The 23457-nt window shown below is 45.3% G+C and overlaps 1 protein-coding gene across 2 annotated transcripts; it reads right to left on the bottom strand.

Moving 5' to 3' along the window:
- Positions 1-756: 756 nt before the first annotated feature.
- RSPH9 (radial spoke head component 9) lies at positions 757-20130 on the bottom strand. 2 transcript variants are annotated; one of them, XM_086628242.1, is made up of 5 exons: positions 19904-20130; positions 19502-19664; positions 18797-18926; positions 18082-18228; positions 757-917 (listed from the first exon to the last, which is right to left on the bottom strand). In XM_086628242.1, the coding sequence occupies exons 1-5, from the start codon at positions 20128-20130 to the stop codon at positions 757-759; spliced, it is 828 nt and encodes a 275-aa protein (XP_086484368.1). The 2 variants fall into 2 exon arrangements, with proteins under 2 accessions (XP_086484368.1, XP_086484377.1); XM_086628251.1 differs by having other exon boundaries at positions 18797-18881.
- Between the last annotated feature and the right edge of the window lie 3327 nt (positions 20131-23457).

The raw sequence follows: 23457 nt of genomic DNA, 5'->3' as shown, positions 1-23457 counted from the left end.
TCTTATTTTATGAAGCTTTGAAACCTACAGCCCTTCAGAAGGGAAAAGATTTTTCTTTCTTCTTCTGTGTACAGAAGTTACTATGTCTTCTAGCCCATGTAGCCCTGCTCAGTCAGCTTTACTAATAGAAAAGTCACTGGATTAAACCTCTGCCTTCACACGAACCTGAATGAGCACATTTTGCAAATGACCAGGTGATGCCCACAGTTAATTTTTTTCTACAGTTCAGTGCCATGAGCTGGAAAGACCCCTCTAATTTTGGTGAAACCTAACATCTGAAAAACAAAATATTCTTTTCAATATGCCATTTTAGAGTTCAAGGTTTAGTACTGATCCCTTACAGTATGCATCAGCTTTCTACTCTGACTCCAAATCTATTTTTGTTTGTCATTCATGTGTGAGAGCAGGCATTCATTCATGTTGCCTCCAAATGAGTTTTTGTGTAAGCATGGTGTCTTTGTAATCAGACAGATGGCCTAGGTTTGATTTCTGACCTAGGGCTTCACTCGTCATGGAAGAAAATGCCATTTGTTATCTAAAGGATCTGCGGTGACACATTACAGGGAATTCAATCTGGAGTTGAGGGAGGATTGCACACAGTGAAGCCCTAGGAAAAGAATTGGGGCCAGAGTCCAGGAACAAAAGAAGCCTGCTCAAAGTGCAGAGGTTTCACACATTTATTAGAAAAAGCAATAAACAAAAATCTCCTAAGTATAAAATCTAAATAATATCAAGCCCTTGTCCCAGACAGGAGAGTCACAGCATGAAGGGCAGATCTAAGTTCTTCTCGCCAGTGCCAAAGTAGACGTAGCCATATTGCTTGGTCATTGGGACGTGGTAGAAGGTCAGTCCCAGCCACAGCAGGCTCCGCAGCACCACCACAGTGCCTCCCTTCTCTAGCTGGACAGTCCAGGAGCCTGTGCAAGAACACATGCAATTGAGTCACTGCAGAGGAGAAAGAGGCAGCATTCCAGGTGCAAGCTGTCCCTAAGCTGGGAGAGGGACTGTAGTGGGTTCTGCCTGACCAGTTAACAGTGCACAGGGCTGCACTGGAGTTTGTGACACCTGAAAAGGGGGAAGGTGGAGATACCAGAAACCTTGATGCCCTTTCTTCTTTTGTCAATTCAGCGTAACAGGCTTCCCTCATTTCCAGATGTTTGTGTCTAGTTTCACATAGTAGCATATTCCCATGGCTATGATGGAAATGTCATATGCGTCACAGGAAGGGACCCTTGTTGCTCCAGAGTTGTACACTTGATCCCTAGGAGAGGCTACAGCTATTCTTGGCTGCCTCTGAGTGGGCAGCAGTTACTCTAACAAGCTCTACCACCTACTTGGTCTAGCTAATAGCTATAGAGAGCCAAGACTACCTATAGCAATCCTGCATAAGTATGACATTTATTCTTAAAATAAACTTGTAGCATTTGTAGTGGGAAGAGGAAGAAGGCACTTTCCTGCTCCAAGGAAGATTGGTTTCCCTGATGAAGCAACTGTGGAAGAGGAAGAAGAGAAAGTGAAAAGCAGGGTATTTCCTATCTCAGCTAGGTTTACGGAAAAGGTTAATTCTGTCCAGTATTTCTTGGCTCCACCGTTGAAGATGATGTGTCTGGTAGGGGCAAAGAGATCAGTTTCCGCATTAATTTTGCTTTGGCTCTGCAGAGGAGGTTCAGAGCCAGTGTGAAAATGCAATTTCTCCTGGATGCAAGGAGCTCTAAGCCACTGAGTATTTGTTTTGTGTCTGACACAACAGCTTGGGAACAATGCCAGAGGGGAGGGGGCTGGAGCATCAGCTTGGATTCAATGCCAAAGGGCAAGGAGCTGCCACAAGAAGAAAATACCAGCTTCAGCACCAAATCAGTAATGCCTAGAGGCCACAACGTAGGGAAGAGGTTTCTGCTGAATCTCCCATCTAAAAGCAAAAGCAGCAGGCCCGAATAAAAAAAAAAAAAAAAAAAAAAAAAGGAAGTTGGAGCTGTCAGGCTACTACTAGCCTAGAGTCGAGCAGTCAGCCTATCTGCACTCAAAGCCAAAATCTGCCAATTCCAGAGTAAGCAGAAAGCCCATAATGTGTCGGGCCAGTTAGGCAGTATTCATCCTTGTAGATAATTTTAGGCTCATCAATTTATGCAATGACTCATGCTTACTCATGTCACGGTTAGCCTGGGGAAGGGCTTCTGTGATTGCTGTCAGCTGCCAGTCCTCCGCCTCCCACTAACTTCTGACTCTTAGCCAATTTTAGTCACATCCGACAAAGGGCTGAAGGGCTTTAACACTGCAAGTTCCTACAACAGGTCGCCACAGGAGGTGGCCCAGGGGTTGACTGCAGCTCCCGAAGCTATTTTGCCTGCCAGCAGCTGCGAGGAAGCGCTGGCTGTTTGGCTCACCTGGCAGCCAAGAGGCAGCAGCTAGTTGGGCCACTGGTGTTTGCCTAGCTTTGGGCTCTTGCACACTCACTTGCAGTACACGTAGTGTCTTACGCAGTTCACAGCAAACTACAGTAGTATATAAACGTGTATATGGTGTCTGCAGAATCAGAAAAGAACACAATTCAAAGCCCTTTAAAAACCATGTGTCACAAGTTGTGCTGCTCTCCTGTTACCTGTCTCTTCTCTTTCTATCTCTGTACTTGTCAAAAGTTTCTTGGTCACCATTGTTTACCCTGTCTCCTTCAGTAGCAAGTCCAACAGGTTTCTCACAATATGCACAACGTAAGTCCTGTGTCATCTTTGATCTGTTACCTTTCAAATTACCCTCTTCAGTTATGTGCAAACATGGAACTACATGAACAGCAAGAACCCCTACCTTCCATGACAGACTCTGGCTGCAGGATAGAAGTACAAAGGACACATTCTCAGTCTTTAAAGGCTCGGGAGATTTCTGCACTGGAGAACTTACTTCTGACTCGCTTAGCTCCATGTTTCCACTGGAGACTAGAATCGCAGTAAAGCAAAGCAGTACTTAATATATGGCAGGATCAGTACGGGTGTGTGCCATCTTTTCACCTTCCTCGCACTGTGACATTCTTTGCACAGGTCCTAGTTAAAACATGAGCTAGTGTCTTCACAAGCAGCGGTTTCACATACAAGGCAACCCCAGTCTCCCCCCATGGAGTCTCTCCAGTGCCACTCATATGGACACAAACTGGACTGGATTTTTGTCATACCTGGAGTAAAACCACGTATTACAGTTCAGCCACTGGGATTACAAATTCTGACTGACTGGGTCTGCGACAAAATCTGCATGTTCTTAAGAAACTTCACTAGTTGGATAGCATAGAAACCCAGATGAAGAACATTTCAAGACAGATTATCCAGTGGCTGAAGCACTACAGCCATCTGCTGTCAAAAGACAAGCTTTCAAACAGTTTCTTGAACTTTACCACTACAAGTTTTCAGCATTTGGTAGTGGCAGTAGCTAGACTGTGCATAGGGCTGTTGAGCAACAACAAATAGGTCTGAATGTAATTGTGACAACTTTTTCCATTTCTCCTTTGAACACTCAACTGACTCGGCTTTCAGAGCAGGGTTCTTGCAGCTTGAACCTGCAAAAATGATCTGCAAGCCCTTCATCCAAATTCTGGTCGTTCTTGCTGCATCTTTACACATTGGTTTGCAGGGGGGAATGTAGACTTTTGGAAGAGTTTCTCTGATAAAAAGATAATGGAATGAGGAACTCTCATTGTCTTTGATTTAGGACCAGTCCTCTGAGAAGCAAGTCTGTCAGGGATGGGACTGTGCCTTGCCTTGCTGGGTGGTGAAAACCTTTAGGGATTATCTAGTTTGCTAATGCTTCCCAACATACTGGAAGCATCCAGCAGCCTTCGTACATGTGATAGCTTGTATATATATGTTCACATACACAGATGAAACCTCTGCCCCAAACTATTTACAAAGAACTAAAAGCCTGGGGGAAAGGTGAGAGGGAAAATAGGGATTTTAATGCTCTCAGGAACTATGTCTGGATTCAGACTTCTTTTTGTTGAACAAATTTGCAAAGAAGGTAGAGTTCATCTTGATTAAATTCTCAATCTGTGTTCTGGGGCAATACAGTACATGGATCCATGATCTCCACAGAACGTTTACGCAGTGTCACGCAGGCTTATCAGTATCTGCAGAGCATTCATCAGCAGTTAACTGCTGATCAAAGGAGCTTCCCATACACCTTCATACCTGGCAGAAATGGACAGATGTAATTGAAGACAGCTCCATTCACTTTTATGCTAGAACTCTGAAGGCTGTCATGGGCAGCTGCTTCATTTCCTTTCCATCTGTCCAAGCTGCAAACTGTCAAAGGGCTCAAATTTGTCATTTCATAAATGTGAGACCTTTGGGGAATATTAAGTTGTATATTAACGGCTCTTCTCTGATCCTTGGCTCTGCATCTAGTTCTGTGCAAATATGGACAATAACGTTTTGCTGATGCTGCGTAAGTCTTCCTGTGAAATGAGGACCTGAACAAAACAAGCAGGTTACTGAAGGGCAATCCAAACTGAACTCGATATGGGTTGAGGACAGGAAAAGTCATAAGAAACTACCTGTAACTGTCATTTTCACTCAAATCCTGTTTTCAGCCAGAATGATGATTAGTCATAGAGCTGATCTTTATTCTGCAGAGCCAAACAGCAGCAGCAATGCCACCTTCAACCTTTTACTAGCCAGATCACTGGGGACATTTTTCTAAGCCAGCTATCAAAAGAGATTTAATCAGTATACTTTTCCAGACTTTTGCAACACACAAAACCCATTCAGAAACTGCATTTCATTCACAGTACTGGTGTCTGTCTTCTAAGAACACATTAAAGTTCTGGAACTTATCTGCTTATCTTGGTCCTTTTCTTTAAAGGAAAAAATTAGGGACCATTATCTCAGTACTTTTTTTTTTTCCATACCTCACCACATTAGCAGCATTTGAGGAAATGGTCCAGAAAACAAAATTAATATTTGAAGTCATGAGACATGGAGAAAGTTGTTCTCCTTGAAAGATCCAAGACAATTGTATTCTCTTCTATCACAGCTCAAATCTCACAATCTTCAAATAAAAAGATGCTTTTTCAGGCCCACCTTTCTTGTAGGAGTTTGAAATAATGATGTCATAAATCTCTCAAAGTACTTTAATCAGTAGCTAATGAATCATAGAATGGTTTGGCTTGGAAGGGACCTTCAAGATCATCTACTTCCAACTCCCCTGCCATGGGCAGGGACACCTTCCACTAGATCAAGTTGCTCAAAGCCTCATCCAACCTGGCCTTGAACACTTCCAGGGATGAACAGTATGAAATAATCACTTAAAACAAATATGCCTTCTTCCCTCCTTCACGAGAAAGCCTTAGAAATGCATTTAGTAATACAATATAAAAAGGGATGAGGAAAATTATGAAAATTAAATGCTTTGCTTTTATATTTTTTTTAACTTCCCTGCTATTACAAATGCTTCTTGGAGTGAAATCTTTGCATAGGTAGGTGTAGGTCTGTATTACCATAAAAATGCAGAAGCAGGATGCTGGGTTCAAATCCTTTCTAACATTGGCTCAGAATATCCCGTGGCAGCCCCTGTGCTCATCATTGCCCCTGTGTCAGACAACATGTCTCTTACCAGGAGGCTGAGAAGCTCAGAGCATCACTCTGGAAGGTACACCAAGATTCCTAGATAAAAGTTGTCAGGAAAAAAATGTAAAAATTATTATTATTTGTATCAGAGGAAAAACACTGGGAGACAGCAAGTAAAAGTTGTCTTTCCTAGCATTAAATACTGATTTTAACTCACATCTACATTCAAACTGTAGCCTGTATTGTCCTGTCCCAAAATCAGGCAGCAGAGTTAACTTCAGCATTCAAAGCTTGCTGAGGTGCAGAGAACTGGAGGTCATTGCTCTCACGCTAGAGATTTCTCACAGTAACAGTGCTCTGGTGAGGTTTAAAAGAGCAAGTTAATTCTTAAGCTGCACCCAGCAAATCTAAGGAAGCCAAGCACTGTCTGTGCTGAAACTATTGCCTGTTGCTGCTCCAGAAGGGAAGGGAGGGAGCTGCTGTGTGGGAGGAAAGAGCATGGGAAAAATATCCGCTGGATGAAGATCTGGAGCTTCCTATTCCCTCTTTGGATCAGGCTGTAGCCTCCACCCCTCCAAACACAGGCAGGAATTCTGAGGAGTTCCTTACATCTTTCCCAAACAAGAAAGTGCTTTGAAGATCCTGATGCTCACCCAGTGTTAAACCACTGCCTTTTTTATGGCCCTTCAACAGCTGCCAGGACACCAGGGCTGAATTTCAGAAGTCAACCTCCTTCTCAGCTTCTTCTTCCTTTCCAGTCGCCAATAGAAATCGGTGTCTCATCCCTTATGACTCTCAGCTATGGGCTGAATCTTGTAATTCACAGAGGCAATAGGGTGCGTGAGACATTAGCTTTTAAACAAAAGCCTTTTAAGAGGGCTGTTTGCAGAAGAACTTTCCTGCTGTAACTGGTCCACTTTCAGTATGACCTCTCATAACATTGCTGCTTTGGAGGTGATTCAGCAATGCCTCACTTCAGTGCAAGCTTGAGAAGAAACAGCTTTAAGAGCTAGACAGCCTGATACAGAGGCTCCACGTCACAAAAGCTCACAGAGAGTCATAAAAGTGACATTATCAATTCCTCTTCAAAGGAGGAAGTGTCTCAAGGGAAAAGCAGCTACAGCATGGTTGCACTTACCATTAACACAATATGCTGCCACAAGAGCAGGTTATAACATATCTTGCTGCAGTCAGTCCCGAGTGAGAGTGAAGTACTGAGTTATAGGACAAATATTAACACCCAGAGAGGGGCAACATAACCGTTTCCCTTTGCCAAAGCAGCCGCTGCTTGGCTGCGTGACCCCAAGCACTTAGCTCTGACAGAGCTACGCTACACCCATGGGATTTCACTTCCATTTCCCTCCAACAGAAAATCCTACACTGGGAAGAGCTTCCTACTTCTAATTTGTTGTCTGTAGGGAACAAAGACAAATTGCAAAGCAAAGCAGCTGTAAGGAAAGGTCACTGTGCTCTGGCTCTCAACAAATTTAGCCACACGGACATTTCACACGCAGCCTACCAGCCATAAGAACACATCCAAACACTCTTATGTGGGGCTCAAACTCCTTCATGCCACTTACTGGCTGCAAACTAAATCTCTTTCATTTGCTTGACACACCACCTGCACCCCATATGTTAACACTGCTGTCAATATTTCCAATTCCCTATATAACTGTTTAATAATAATTAAATAAAAACACAGACTGGTTGCAGGTTCAGTACTTTTTTAAAAAGCCATCAGAGCCGGGAAAGCACAGCTTACAAACAGTCAGATGCTGCCAAGCAGCTCTTCTTGGTCCTAATGCCTGCCATGTCTTTGACACACAAACGCAACCATGCCCAAACCTCAAAGTAAAATGATCTTACTTCAGAGGCTTTTCTCTCCGTTATCCTCTCCCACTGGGGATGCCTCTGCAGCACAAATGATTAAGACAGGCCTGGGCCTTCCGTTTATCCACAAAGTACCTGTTCCTGCTGACAAGGAAGACTCAGGGAACACAATGTTGTCCCAGATGCACAGTATTCAGGTGCCTCCGTGAACTGGGTGAAATTCAGGCCATACTTAGACATCTGACAACAGTGCTGCTTAATCCAGTTGAAGCAGCCTCTGCCCTCAAACCCTTGTTCCTCCCCTCATTCTTCCATCATAGAGACCACAAAAGTGCTTATTTACTGCTCAGTGAAGCAGGTCAGGGAAACGATCTGGCTGAAAAACAGTCTAGCCAAAAATAAAGTTATTTTTCCAGCTGGAATCTGGCTGCACAGACAGCAATACCAACACAAAAGAAGGGACAATACACAGACATAAATGAGCAGCAGAGGATGGGAAAGACTGAAAAAGCTAGCACAGAAGTAATACACATCAAATTACAGCCTCCCTTATAGCCCAATTAGTTTGCCCTTTAGTCCTAAATCCACCTGGTAATTAAAATAGAACTAGAATACTTTTTACTTTTTTTTTTTTTTGTAATGAAAAAGATGCAGACTTTGCACAGAAAGCGAAGTCCAGAACAAAGATTTGGAATGGGGCTGTGCACTAGAGAAAACAGCAAGACAGTATGCAATGAAAACTTAAAAGGAAGAGGAAAAACTGATGAAAATCCCTGCTATTTGGATTCTGACAACTAGAATACAGATCATTGTATCTTGGGTCTTCTGTAGTAAATTTAGAAATCTCTCAGAGTGGAAAAGCACCCTCTTTCCAAAGCACAAGTTTACGCTGGATCTCGTCACACTCCATATTTCTTGTTCAGCTGGTCGCTGTGGAAACGTTTTTGGAGCGTGCCAGGAGTCACGTAGCATCTACCTGGGGAGCCCCTGCATTAATCCGTCACCTTCGTGGGCTTCTGTGAGCCCATTGGTTGGTGGGAAGAAAAAGAAGGAGTCTCTCGCCCCTCCCTGCTCTGAATGAAAGACGCTTCCTCTAAATCTTGCTACAGGATTTCAGGCTCAATTCAGCTTCTTTGGGGCTTTTGTCACCAAACAAATGTGATGTCTTTGAAAGAAAGATTAACAGTTTGATGAAAGGATGCAATGGACAGCTTTGTTCTAGCCTGCTTCCCCCTAGAGCTTTCGGTCACTGTCACTTTCTTACCCACGGGAGAATATCTGACTCTGAGAGGAGATTATGGCCACCTTGTAAGATTTTGCCTCTCCTCATAACAAAGCACTGGCCATTTTGAGGAGGTGATAATGATGAACAGGGGCTGGATTAGGGGCAAAGAACCTCACATTGATCTCTGAATTCTGAGAGAACACAAAGCAGTCGATGCTGGGATTCAAAACCCACCGAATGCTTAGAGCACACCCAAGTCACTCTCCGGCAGGAGGGGCAAGACCACAAGCCCTGTCAGTCCCCCAGTTGTACTTCTTACCTCATCGTCAAATTAGCAGGACTAGTTAAAAGGGATTAGGACAAGAAACAGATGGCACGGATTATAAACTGTCAATGTTTCCATACTAAACTAGATACGAATTCTGGCCCAAATTACCTGAAGAGTTTACCAGTTTCTGAGCAGAATGTCACACTGAGCATATTCACACAGCACAGTGCAGCTGTGTTGATATTCAAGATAATTCTGAACACTGAAGATTGCTTAAGCATCTTCTAGTGCCTGGGATAGCCTAGCTATCTCTGCACAGCACAACTGCTGTAGAAATATACCCACACATCAACTGTCCCTTGTCCTTTTCCCTCCACACACAGCCACGCGCTCCTTCAGCATGCAAAATCTCAATCTGTACGATATATGTACAGTAAAACAAGACGCCTGTTGACTTCCTCCCTGCAAAAGTTCTATGGCCAAAGGGGCAGCAAATAGCAAAAGAAAGCTATACACAGGGCTGGCACCAATGCCAACTGCTGCACAGGCAGGAACTGTCACTCCTTACGTGGAGGCCCTTCAGAAACAGATCACTCCTAGCAAAAACTGACCTCGTTCTTGTTGCTTACCAGCCTGGGCTGTGGCACCAAGGACGCTGTTGCATCTTCCGCAGCCAGGAGGAAATGGCCTGCCTCTTGTAGGCAGGATCGGTACCTTGAGTTGACTCAATCCAGCTGGCTAATAATGATTGGATGCCATAATTCCCCCTTTTTGTTTTACAATTTTTTGTTTTCACAAAGGCTTTAAGGTGAGCAGAGACCTGGCCCATTCATTCAACTCCAGCACGCTTCCCTCACGCAAATACCACGTTGGGGCTTGCGGCTTTACCTTCTTCTCCGAAGGACTCTCGCTCGGGCTCCCGGCTCCGGTTCTGGCTCCGGCTCTTTCGGCTCGGGCTCTCGGCTCGGGCGAGGGAGTCGGGGCTTCTCAGGGTCTCGGATGTATCACGTCGGGGTCACCAGTTGTTGCTCACCAGCCTGGGCTGCGGCACCAAGGACGCTGTTGCATCTTCCGCAGCCAGGAGGAAATGGCCTGCCTCTTGTAGGCAGGATTGGTACCTTGAGTTGACTCAATCCAGCTGGCTAATAATGATTGGATGCCATACGTTCTGACTTCAGCGACACACAGACTGCCCTAGGCTTTTCCCTGCAAATAATTTTTCATCATTCCCTAGGGATCATTCCCTAGGCCAAGGCTGACTGATGTGGTGATAAAACTACAATTTCTGGTCCTACAAGGCTTTACCAGTATTTCCCATCAGTTCAGCAAGAAGTTCATCTCCTTTTCCTGTCCAGTGAAACTTTAAATACAATCCCTGGAAGGTTTCTATGAAGACTCTGCTTCTGCCCTGATTCTTTTACTGCAGCAGTCAGGAGGGCAAAGGACTCCACCACAGCTCTCAGTTGATGGGCAGCCCTGCTCCAGTATAAATTCATCCGATGCCTCTGACTAAACAAGACCCCCAAGGTGTTAGAGACCTAGGACCCAAAAGCAATGAATGCACTGCTTTATTACCCATAGACACAAAGACCAAGGAAAACAGACTCCTTTCCAGAAATCAAGGCAGACCATGGTCAGCCAGTCAAAAGCTATAATACTAGCTGGATCTGAAGTCCTCCTGCTGGGCTGCCACGTGAGAGGGTCCAGTCCAATCTTGAACTCCTGAGCAGGCAGTGCCCCAGCTGTAGGAGGGACAACATCTTGTATTGCTCCTAGGCAGCTCTCTTGGGTCACTGCAGGAGTGGCCTTAACAGCCTCTTCTAAAGGCTCCCCAGTCCATACATCACTAGCAAAAATGAAGAGTGTCTCTACTGTTGAAGGATGTAGGAGACACGCTTATGTATTTGTGTATGTCCACTGCATGCCTGTGATCGCTAAGAAAGCTATTGAAAAATCCAGTGACCATTCCAGAAATTGCCTAAGCTTGGAAGGGACAGACTCTTCTCCACACCTACAGTTCAGGAGGTCACTATACCACACACAGTCTGGAAACTCAGGCCATACCTTCTCTTCAATTTCATGCTGCTCTTGGTGATTTTCTTCCTCATTTTACTTTTCTGTAGTTTCCTTTTCTGTGCTCAGCACTGACAATACTAGCACCATAGTGCGCCCTGCTGGAAGGCAGCAGCTATGGCCATCTTAGAATTATTTCTAGGGATGGCTGACTTCAGTTTTAACAGAAATTCAGGTACCAATGCTTTAACTAATAACCCACTGAGCCAGCTATTCGGTTCAAGTCCCACATCTGAAAGCTGACTGTTCCGATGCACACTGATCTGTTTTACTCCTTCAGTACCACTGTGTTATAAAACTTGTTTGTCAAAACCACTTGTATAAATGTCAGGTAACTCCATGGGATGCTGTAGCTCAGCTTCACACATTCAAGGAGCCTAAGGATCACCTCTCCTAACCAGGAACGAGGATAGCTGTGAGCCACACTAGGTATTTCGGTTTACATTTTGGCTACCTCTTTTTATCCTTGCTAACACGAAGCACTGCGCTCTCATTCATTATGGGTCTTTTAGTTTGGATTTCAGTGAGACAGCTTGAAAAGCCTTGTCCCCGTGTGGCTCTTGGCAGGCTAAGAAGTAAAGTGCTCTTGCTCTCAGCTTTCACAGAGCTGGGGAGGTGCTGCTTATTGTTAAGCAATGAAAGAGGAGGGCTCAGGTCACATCTGTGAAATGTTAGCAGAGAAGGGAGGCTGGGTGAAAGTAGGTGGCCAGCACAGCATAGCACTTTGCTGGATTTTGCAAGGCCACTGGGGAGATAGGCAGCCATTTGTCTTAGAGCCCTGATAACGGGCCGACTTGCTCTCTGCTGGCTAGCTAAGGGTTGTAAATACCTCTGCAGACACAGACTCCTCAAACGGCTGGAGACAGAGGCTGATACAGGATTAATCGCCTAGAGGAGAGGTCGAAAGGGAGTTAATTAGCTCTGTTAATGCATGGAGATACAGCAGGTTTGTGTCTCCTGGCCTTCTTCCTTCCAGCATCTGGGCTTTTGGGGCAGCCAAGATGGGGCTACCATAATGGCCCTTAAGAGTGGCCAAAGGAAACTGTCTCCCACTTAAAAATGCAACCTCTCCATCTTCAAGGGCCTGTTAAGCACCAGCTCTGGCTAAACCAATAAAGTTCATGCTAATGAAGCTCAGAGGACAGGAGGTTAGTGTTCTAACCCAGGCTACTGTTCAGCAAGCTTATAGAAAGGCTAGTGCCCAAAGTATTCAGCCATGGAAACAGCTGCAAATCCTCTTGCCTGTTATGCTGTATAAGGAATGCTCCAGAAACACTGCACTTTCAGGTGAAGAAATAGAGCTGCAGACTGAGTGGCTCTCACTTCCTCCACAGTGAAAACAGCCAAGGAGCTGAAATGATCTTCTGCCTAGGCGCTTCTCCTCCTCCTTCTCTAGCTGAATCGTGAAACAGCAAGTAGATAAGACTCATTATGATCCACTCTGCCACTGTATACCCATTTAGAATGATGCTATAAAATCTCTCCCAGTGTTACAGAGTCAGCAATTACATCTGAGAGGTCTCAGCTCCCCAGTTTACTCTCCACAATGGACAGCGGTTAAGTCAGGAATCTCCTCAGTCCTTTTTTAAGCCCTCATGCATCATAGTTCAGAAAGCAAAGCCAGCTCTACTGAGAGTCCTGTGCTTAGAATCACTGTCTCAGGAACCCATTGCCGCTGATAATGAAGAAGCCCAAGGTCCACAGCTGTTGTCAGGTTTATAGCCATGCACACCAGGAAATCATCTGTTCTGGATTCCTACATACCACTGCCCATTAAGCTGAACTCAGTTACTCGTGTCCAGGACTAGCAACTTACATTTGCATTTGGCTAAAACACAGTTCTCAGGAAGACATCCAGCATGATGCTACGATACCAAGAGACACAGGCTCATCCATTGCACTTGCTAGCTGGTAATCATTTCACTGTTAAAATTTGTATATCTAGTTTTTCATTTTAGTTTTTCTGACTGTAATTTTCAGCTGGTGATTCCTGTTACGCCTTTCTCTGCTACACTAAAGAGATCTTCAGTACCCAATAGTTAAACTCCATGGAGTATTTACACAGTGTAATACACTCACTCTCATGTTCTTTTCCGTAAGATAAACAGATTGAACTGTTTATGCCTCTCACCAGCCCTTGAATTATTTTGTGGCTCTTTTCTGCAACTCTCCAGTTTTGCAATGTGCAGTAATCCAGTTCTGATTCTACTAACAGTATATGCAAAAGTAAAGTCACCTCCCTGTTCCTATTTTCTACGCCCTTGTTTATACATCTACAGATCATATTATCCTTTTAAGTCTCAGGATCAGACTGGGAACTGATGTTCAGTGGGTTGTGCCTGGATTTCCTTTCAGAGCCACAGCTTCCAGAATACAAGTCTGGCTTCCGTCCCTGCTCGTAGATACGTGATATTGCAGGTAGCTACACCAAAATGAACTTTATTTAAATAAGACCAGTTTACTCAGTCTCTGTAGCCGTCTTGCCCTTGTCAGAATTTGTTTCTCCACCAATCCTTTACTTCTAGATCATTTACAAATAAGTTGAAGAATATCAGTACTGGCACAAGTCCCAGCTGAAGCCCCTTCTGACCCTTTCCAGAAATACACCCATTCAGTGATTTCTGAATCACAACTACTAATGAAGATAAGTTTAGGGGAATATTTCTGCAATGCTGAGATTTATTAAAGGTTAGCATCACAAGCATGCCACAAGTCTCCCGAGAGAATGATTTCAGGAGTAACTTATCTGGCTCTGCCATTTTCAAATTTTAACGAAGAGAAAAAGTTGGCTAACTCTAGCCTCCCATAGCAAATAGTCTGAAAACTGGCTGAAACAGTATTTTATTGTCTTCATTTGATGTCAGTCAATATTCTTTCCAAAAGATTGAGCATTTCTGCCCTTCCACATTCTTATCAGCTTTTTACCATCACCATTTAGTGAACATTTCCAGTGCCATTACTATGCTTTCTTTTCCTCTCAATATACTTGAAAATATCTTCCCTACAGTTGCCATGGATTACTCCAGGTTATCCTGGCTTCCTTTGTTATTAACTCCAATTTATATCAATCATTAATTGTTCCCAACTTCCTGCATTTCCTTTTATATTGCTTTTTTTTTTTTTTTTCCTTAATTCTAATTCCTACTTTTACTCCACCAGTGAACTCTGGTAGGCTTTTGGCCAAAAGCAGCTACTTCTTGCCTGAGAGTCATGACATTTTTCATCCTATTTCCACTCATATCTTTTCCTATCTACATTTTTCTTTCCCTTTGCTTCTGACACACCTTTCCTCCTGCATTGTTTTTTAACAGTGCCATGTCAGTGTTCCTTATCTCCATATCAAAGTGATCTGAGTCAGTAATCTATAACAAACTTTCAGAGTCAAGTTACTGCTTTTCTGTACTGTAGTTTCAAAGCACCAAAGAACTGAATTTTCCATCCCCTATTTTGCTTCTTCCCAAGCTTTCCATTTTACATCAGTACTTTAGGCTTTCTCCCATCCACTTCCTTTATCCAACGTAGCATTACCTGACCATGGTCACAGTAAAATCATCCTTCTCCTTCTGTTTTCACTTTCCCTGTAATGCCAATGCCTATCAAGTGACTATTAGTTCATATCTACACAACATTAGGTCACCAAGTGAAAATGCTGTAGGCATGCTAGGAATTATTGCTATTTACTTTGCCATTCCAAAGCACATGTAAAACTGCCACAACTCTAGTTCCTGAAATGCTATCGCCCAGGGTGCTGAAGTCCATGCAGCAGAAAGGACCGCACTGGCAGTCTGCCAGCAGCTGAAAGGCTACATCTAATTGTGCATAAAGTTGAGCAGATTGTCTGCTTAGACTCGGGCAAACAAGCTTATCTTTAATGCAGACATATGGCCAGCAAAACCTACAGATCCCAGCATGCAACATTCTGACCAGCTGGCCATTTGGATCAGAATGAAGCATTACATCAGTGGGGTGACAGAAGATCAGTATCGCAACCCCTCCATGTTCAAAAATCAGGAGGCAGGCCACTCACATTCATGAGTTGGGCTCAGAGTGCTGGAGATTTTAAAGGGGATAAACCAATTGAATTTGCTTTTGAGACAAGGTTCACATCCTCCCACTTTTCTCTACAATCATTAAAAAAATGTATTTTTTTAAAAAAGCTAAGTCACAGTCACTTGCCTCTGGGAGCTGAGATACCAAGAAAAAACAGACTCACAGTACGGTTAGGGGAACAGCAGCAACATAATCTGAACTCTTAACATGTACAGATAACCTGATAGATAGACACACAGACAGAATCTGGAACCTGCAATCACCACACATATCACTGGTAAAGATAAGGGTGGCAGGCAGTTTTGTTACAAAACTCCAGGTTTTTATATCTTGCATGAAACTCTCTGCTCTTACCATTGTTAGCTTTATTTAACCCAGTTTTAACTTCCTTTCTTCCCACCTCTCAGCTGTCATATAAAATCTCTCTGCCTCCAACTTTCCATTCTGAAAGACACCTCTGCTCTCCTATAATGACACACCATACACTTTATGTCAGTTACCCCCTTGACAGCCATCACAGATGCACAGTCTCTAATTAATAAAGAAAACTATTCCAACAGAGTTGTTACTTTTAGACAGTAAAAAGCCCTTAATCTCTCTGTCCTGTTCTTTAGGTCTTTTAAGATGCTTGGGAAATTCTAGCCAATGCAGGCTGGGAGCATCACTCAGATGTCACTCAGCCCCAGTCTGCTTTTTGTGTTTGTTGAGGGCAGCGACAAGTCTAGCTTCAGTCACAATTCTAGATGCAGTGGATTTGGGAAATTCTACTTCTGCTCTGACTATAACTGTTCAAGAGAGGATCTAACCAGGAAAGGCAAGAAAATCTTCAGGTCAAAATGAGGGGATTTGCCAGAGCTATGAACATGTCAGGAAACAGAAAAAGCACTGTCTGCTCTGGGTCAGGACCAACATGCACTGGCAGAGTTGAAGGAAGGTGATCCAAGAATCAGAGTTTCAGTGCTTTGCAACCAGGAGTGAGTGACTTTGGCAGAGCCATACTGATGAAATCAGCAGAAAGCCTGGATCTGCCCTCTGTTCTTTTTTTCCCCTCACATTTTCACAAGCAACCAGTACTATAGGCAACCTGAATGCTTGTTAAAGGACAATGGCTTGATCTTTCTTTAATGTCAGAGCTTCTATCTGCGTGTGATAGAGTGCAATGAGAGAAGCTACATGCCTTGCTGATCCTGAAGCCAGTTTCTGTCTTATTTCCTTCGCCTGACAAGCTCATTCCATCAATCTCCAGGTTCAGTCCAAAAGAGAGCAGGACAATACAGTCAGAGCTGCACAGGCATCATGATGAATCTTCTCTTCTTCCATTAAGAAGCACTTAGCTGCACTTGAGCTCAGGTAGTCTTTGAGAGGTGACTTTTTTAGAGGAGACTGAGATCTGCACTAACAGCAACAACCTCCCAGGAAGGGGGAAAAGCTTCGTGCTTACACAGACCTCAGGTTGCCACAAGAAGACAAACATGATAGTGCCACAGCTGAGCCCCACTTTGGATCAGCCTCTGGGTAAAATACAGCTACAAGTCAAATTTAAAGACTCCCACAAAACTGCCATGTTCATGTCTAACAGACAGCATGACCTGCCAGTTGCCTGGCCCCTTGAACTAGGTGAGAAATGCTGCAGCATGAGATCTGTAGTCTTTCCAAGGTGACATTTTCCATCACAGCTGATGGGGCGCTAAAACCAGCTCTGTGATGCAAATTATCCTTCAGACTCTTAACCCTTGGAGCCTGTTTTCTAGTGGAAACATGGAAAGCTTTGCAGATTTATGTCCTACTGCAGCGGCTCTGTAGTTTCAGGCCTCACAAAATTAAAAAGTCTCCCTCTCACAAACCCTAGAAAATAAGAGGGGGAAAATTGCAAACGGTAGCAATAACTGATCATAGGAAACCGCAGATAAAATTTTCTTAGGAGGTATCTAGGACCTAACCCCCTTTGCAATATTCCTTTTTGAGTCAAAAGGGCCAACTCAATGAGCCAGTGTATGTAAAAAATGTGCAGTCTCTCCAGACTACACCTCTGGAACATGACTGCAGCAAGGACATTCCCAGTAAGTTGAACAATGGTTTAGGCTTTAGCACTGTTTATGCTCTGAATAGTCAAAAATTTTCAGAATTCAGGCAGGAGCTCACTAGGTTCATTCTCAGTTCTTTTTCTGCCAAAGGAAAGATTAGGATGGATAGATAGATATGAGACAAAGTCTGAAAAGCTATTTACAGCACTGGCAATTCACTGTCCTTCCAGCCAATTCCATCTGGCACAGGACACCTACTATCCTATCTTGCTACTTCAGGACAGGAATAAAATAGCAAAACTAAGTTCTGATTGTGTCCCAAGAATCTTTCTAGACAGCAGGATGTGGAAACAGTTGGCTCAATCTGAAAAATGCAGCAAAACAGCAAAAAGCAGTTAGAAGCAAATAACAAGTCATTCCCATCTCTTTAGAGAAATATCCTGCCAGAGAAATCCCTGGAAGAAGCTTTAAATATACTTAACAGCTGTCCAGCAGAACCACAGAGATGTGAACTGAAGATACATTCCAGTATGCACATCTTCCTTTCTACTTCCATAGTGATTAATCCCACTAGGATACAGATTATTCCACGCTACAGCATTTCTAACACAGTTTATCAGAGGAAAGTTTGAATTCAGCCTTTCAGAGATACCAGCTTAGTGTTAATGAGAGCCCATTTAGATAAAGAAGGCAATACTGGGTGTGAAATACTTCAAACCACATAAATTCCCTCTATCTGGTGGAGTTATCTCTCCTGGTAGGGACACCAGCTGTCACAGGCTTTACAGAAGTCAGGAGGGAATATGGCACTCAGGTAGAGGTCAGAAGACCTGTGGTGAGGATGTGGTACACTTACATCTTACCATTGTAAGCATTTATAATTGCTTAAAAAAAAAAGGAACTAATTACAATATTGAGTAAAGGATCAAGTTCCTTTACAGATTTGCAGGAGCTTCTCCCAAGCATACGAACTCCACAATAACCCACACCTTGTAACCTCGGTGTTTCCCGGGCTACTCAGACTGCCTTTCCTTTCATTGCATCTCTTGATACTTCTACCTTTACCTTTTGGGATATCATGCTCCAGAGAGTCTAGAAAGTCAGTGGATGGGTCCAGGTCAGCCTTTTCCAGCAGGGTTTTATTCTTCAGGTTAACAGGCTCAGTGAAATGGAAATAGGAACTCAACTTTTTTGCTTCTGTCAAAGACAGACCTGCAAACAGCCGTCGGTGACCATTAATACAGAAGCTGGGCTAACATACATTATACTATCAAATGCCATACTCTTTCTCTAACCCTCACAGCATAATACAGAATCACAATCTTTTCTCCAGTAGACTCCAAAGAAAGAAGAACAAAGGCCTGCCAGAAAGGAGTGGCTGTACTCCCTGATGCTACTCATGGCAGACCATGCTAACGGCAGCCCCAGGTAAGCAATGGGCACTGAGTTGAGACCAACTCTCTACGCCCATTTGGTTACGTCCTGTATCTAGATGAAGAATTCACCGCAGCTATAATTGCTAAACACTGACATAAGCTATACACAGACAAATGAAACTATAGGTTTAATGACTCAGAGCCATTACTGACTTCCCTCCCACCTTCCAGAGTTGAATCATGCACCTGAACATTAGCGGCATTGGATTCTCTCCTCCCTGTTTATCTTACCCAAGGAAAAAATAAACCTGAAATCAAAACATCAGCTAGAGAAAAAGTCATCTTAATTTACAGCCTTTATGATCAAAGCACAGTTGATCCTGATAAAGACAATGAGAGTTTACCTTCAAAGTTTCTGTTTTCATGCACAGACCCAAGAGGAGTCTTCACAAATGCCCCCCGGGGGATGATACCAACTGCTCTGTCTATCTGTTCTATCGTAGCTACGAGGCGGGCTTCCTCCTTGATCATGGGCTTTAAAGAAAAACAGGCAAATTTTAAAGGCAGGCCTTTCCTCGTTGTCATTTCTGAAAATAAACTCAAAGTGACGAGAGAAACCACAACAGATTCATCAGCTTGAAGCCCAATGGCACTAAGAGGAAGACCACAAATCGAACATTCTTTTCATAAGAATGTGGCTAGGAGCAGACAGTCTAGACACAGCAGAGAGTGAACTGTCCCTCCCTTCATCCATATTTTCCTCTCTCAATCAAGCTACTTACGATTTGTCTATTCAGTTACAAAGAATGGGACCTGCAGTTCTTATATAAAGCTTCAGACACGGTGGTGAGGATCTGTACCAATCGTGCATAATAAAACATAAAGGAGAAGGAATATTTCTGAGCTGTATCTATCTTCAGGAGTAACTGAAGTAAGAGTTCAATCAAGAAGCCATTGCTACACAACAACAGCAAAGAGGAAATTGTGTGTATTCTGCCTGAACACAGGCTCGGGCTGCTTATTACAAACAAGGAGGAGGAGCCACCATCTGTCCAGCACTAGGGCACAACGGTAGTGAAGCGAGTTCAAAAGTGTTTTGCTGTATTTACCTCCTTACCATCTTCAAACAATCTTTCAGCATCTTCTGCATTTATCTCAGTGTACTCATACTCAAAAGAAGGATCCCCCTGGAAACGGCCCGTCAGCTGCTCAGCCCGCGCAACCATCTCCTTGGTCACTGGTGGCAGAAGGCTCCACTCCACGCAGTTCGAGCTGCCAGCGACAAGCACGACACAGGCCCGAGCCCGTTGAAGAACGGCGCTCGATGCAGCCTTGCCAGGCCCCTCAGGGCACAGCGAGACCCCCAACAGGAGAGCTGGGCAACACACCCTGGCTCCTCAGCCCCCTCTCTTCTCCCCCTAGCCCCACACAGGCCTCCTCGGTCCCACCTCCCCAGGGAGGCACCCGTCCGCTGCACAGAGCGGTGGTGCGGCCCGGCGCGGCCTCCGCACCTGTAGAGGCGGCTGCGGGGCGCGGCGCGGTCGGGGCCCAGCCCCTCGGCGATGTAGTAGGCACCGCGCAGCCCCTGGATACAGCCCCAGAACCAAACCCGCTCGAAGCGGTAGTCGCGCTGGAGGAGCAGCAGCGAAGCCCCCAGCACCGCCCGCTTCTCCGGGCTCAGTCCCACGCCGCCACCGGCCGCCAGCTCCAGCGCGGCGGACAGCGACGCCGCCTCCATGGCGGCTCCGCGTCTCTGTTGCCGGGCAACCGTGGGGCAGGCGCCGCGGCGCTGGGGTCAAAGGTGACGGCGTGCTTCCGCTGGAGGGAACGGCCTGAAACGTCAATCAAAGTCAGCGCCGTGGCAACGGCGGGGGGGCGGTGCCGACGTGGCGACGGCGGGTCCCGCCTCTGCGCTGCCGCGGAAACGGCGCCGGTGGACACCATGGCGGCAGCTTGTCGCTGTCGCCGTCGTCACTGGGCGGGCTGGACCCCCGGCCGGGAGGGCGGCTGGCTCGGGCCGAGGGCGCAGCCGGGCAGGCCCTGCGGGTGAGGCGGGAGGGGAGCCGCTGGGGCGGGCGCCTCATGGCGGCTTGCGTGGCTCGGCGCCTGAACAGGCACGGGGCGATCGCACCTCTGGTGCGGTGCAGCCGCCGCCTGGGCCCGGGCCTTTCCTCCGCGGGGAGCTGCGGAGAACAGGGCAGTCGCGGCGAGGAGGCCGGGGGGGGTCAGGCGAAGGCTTCCTCTGGAGCAGCGAAGGTGAGAGCAGGGCCTTGGAGAGCCTGCGGGCAGCTGCTTGCGCGGGCACATCTGGCTGCGCCTGTCCTGTGTAAAGCTAACTCTGCCCTGAGACCCAGAGGCACGGACGAAGCAGCAGCTCATTAAGAATGCATTTAGGGGTGGCTGTCCTGCATAGGTGTTGCTCAATTTCAAGAGACCTAAATCCAAAGGTAAGTCCAAAAAGCAGCAGGGCATACAATTGTATTGCACCTTAGCTGGGATACCACAAAGGGCTCAATTTTCCTAATTTCGTACATGAACAGAAGAAAAAAAAAAAAAACACACCCCTCTGAATCTCACTACTTAGAATGTCATTGTTACAGATCTTTTCTAGCTCATGTACGTTTATAAATAAATGACTTATTTATAACTGACAACATTTAGATCACTCTTTGGAGGCTCATTTTGCTGAATCACAGACAGACAGACAGACATCCATAAAACAGCTGCTGCCCTAAAAATCTTGCAATCTGGCTGTGGTGGGTTAGGCTGCTCCGGCAACTATACCCGACACAGTCCCCTCTCACCCTCCCACACCTCAGGGATGAGGGAGAGAATCAAAGAGGAAAAAGAAAAGAGACCCGAGGGTTGAGATAAGAACAATTTACTACTACCGCTACCAATATATGTATATACAGATATGTACAAGGATAAACATATGCAAACGAGTGATGTACGGTGTAATTGCTCACCACCCCTTGACCGAGGCCCGTCTCGTCTCGAAACTGCAATCCCGAAACAGATAGAAACTCGATACTGCAATCCCGGACGAACGGGAGGCCCCGAGACAGAGAGCGAGAGAGAGAGGGAAAACACTCTGAGCACCCGAAAGTGAGAGTCCCGGAAGGGCAAAAGCCCTTCTTTCCGGCTGACCCTGACTCTTATACTGGGCATGACGCTGCATGATATGGAATACTAATTGGCCAGTTTGGCCCTCAATCTTAAGTTCAGGTACAAATCGTAAGGAGAGTCGTGGACCCCTTGTCCCAGCTATGCTCCCCCTTATCCTGTTGTGCTCCTGCACACTGGCAAGAACCCGGCAGACTGAAAAGTCCTTGAGACCTCAGTGCCATCTATAAACATCAGTGCACTATCAGCGTTCTTCTCAGAGTGAGTCTCTGAGTAAAACCAAAACACGGAGCTCTTCTAGCTGCTAGAAAAAAGAGCTAATCCTGGTCCCAGCTAAAACCAGGACAGTATCCACCCCTTATTCCATACCATGCACGTCATGTTCAAACCTTACGTATATATATACTATTCCCTTAGTTCATGAGTCATCCCTCTAAAATGTGTGTTGAGTTCATTCAGTCCGTAGCTCCAAACTTCATCTGTTGTAGCAGTCTCTCAGGGCAGGAAAGATGATGTGGAATTCACTCGGTCGGTAGAAAAGATGATGTAGTCCCTGTTGGGTGTGACAGCTGGAGCTTGTAGTTGGTATATCCGGCAACAGTCCATGTCCATTGTCTGCAGGTTGAAGATGTCGATCTCGAGGAAGTTGCTTCTGGTTCTGGCGAAGTTCATTCTTCATTAACCTGGAAGATTCTTAATATAATGGCATTAGTAAAATACGACAACCATAGCAATAATAGTATGCAATGACAGGGTTATTCAGCAATTAATATCATAAAATTCATTTATCGTCTGTTTTCGCCTAACATCAAATCTCCTTGAGGTACACATCGGACTTCCCCATCCTTCTGCATCACCCACCAAGTGCATCCAGGTCCTTGGGCAAAAGCAATCCCACGAATGGGTTTACCTTTACCCGAGGCAGGAATAACCCAGACTGTCTTCCCCATTATATTCTTCATGTGCACTACAGGGACTTTATCCCCCTCTACTGTACGTAAAAGCTCGGATTGGGCAGGACCAGCTCGATTGGCAGATCCTCTAGTATTGACTAACCAAGTGGCTTCTTCTAAATGTGTATCCCAGTGTCTAAAAGTTCCACCACTGATTGCTCTCAGTGTGTTTTTTAGCAGTCCGTTATATCGTTCAATCTTCCCAGAAGCTGGTGCATGATAGGGGATGTGATACACCCACTCGATGCCGTGCTCTTTGGCCCAAGTGTCTATAAGATTGTTACGGAAATGAGTCCCGTTGTCTGACTCAATTCTTTCTGGGGTGCCATGCCGCCACAAGACTTGCTTTTCAAGGCCTAAAATAGTGTTTCGGGCAGTGGCATGGGGCACAGCATAGGTTTCCAACCATCCAGTGGTTGCTTCCACCATTGTGAGCACATAGCGCTTGCCACTGCGAGTTTGTGGAAGTGTGACATAGTCAATTTGCCAAGCCTCTCCATACTTGTATTTCAACCAACGCCCTCCATACCAAAGAGGTTTTAACCGCTTGGCTTGCTTAATTGCAGCACATGTTTCACATTCATGGATAACCTGTGCAATAGTGTCTATAGTTAAGTCCACCCCTCGATCACGAGCCCATCTGTATGTGGCATCCCTTCCTTGATGGCCTGAGGCATCATGGGCCCAACGAGCTAGAAATTTTTCACCTTTATGTTGCCAGTCCAGATCCACCTGAGCCACTTTAATCTTAGCAGCCCGATCCACCTGTTGATTGTTTTGATGTTCTTCAGTGGCCCGCCTCTTGGGTACATGAGCATCTACATGACGTACCTTTACAGCCAGCTTCTCTACTCGAGCAGCAATGTCTTTCCACAATGGGGCAGCCCAGATGGGTTTACCTCTGCGTTGCCAGTTGCTCTGCTTCCATTGCCGTAGCCATCCCCACAGGGCATTTGCTACCATCCATGAGTCGGTATAGAGATAGA

The sequence above is a fragment of the Tauraco erythrolophus genome, chromosome 2 (assembly GCF_009769465.1).
Source record: "Tauraco erythrolophus isolate bTauEry1 chromosome 2, bTauEry1.pri, whole genome shotgun sequence".
Classification (NCBI taxonomy): Eukaryota; Metazoa; Chordata; class Aves; order Musophagiformes; family Musophagidae; genus Tauraco; species Tauraco erythrolophus.
Note: the sequence above shows the minus strand (reverse complement) of the source record. Positions and strands in the feature narration are given on the sequence as shown.

Coding starts and splice junctions, on each gene's coding strand:
- RSPH9 (XM_086628242.1), bottom strand. CDS start 20,130: ATGGAGGCGGCGTCGCTGTCCGCCGCGCTGGAGCTGGCGGCCGGTGGC. Junction 18,927..19,501: donor TGTTTGAAGATGGTAAGGAG/GTAAATACAGCA, acceptor TTTTCTTTAAAG/CCCATGATCAAGGAGGAAGC. Junction 18,229..18,796: donor TGAAAACAGAAACTTTGAAG/GTAAACTCTCAT, acceptor GGCTGTTTGCAG/GTCTGTCTTTGACAGAAGCA.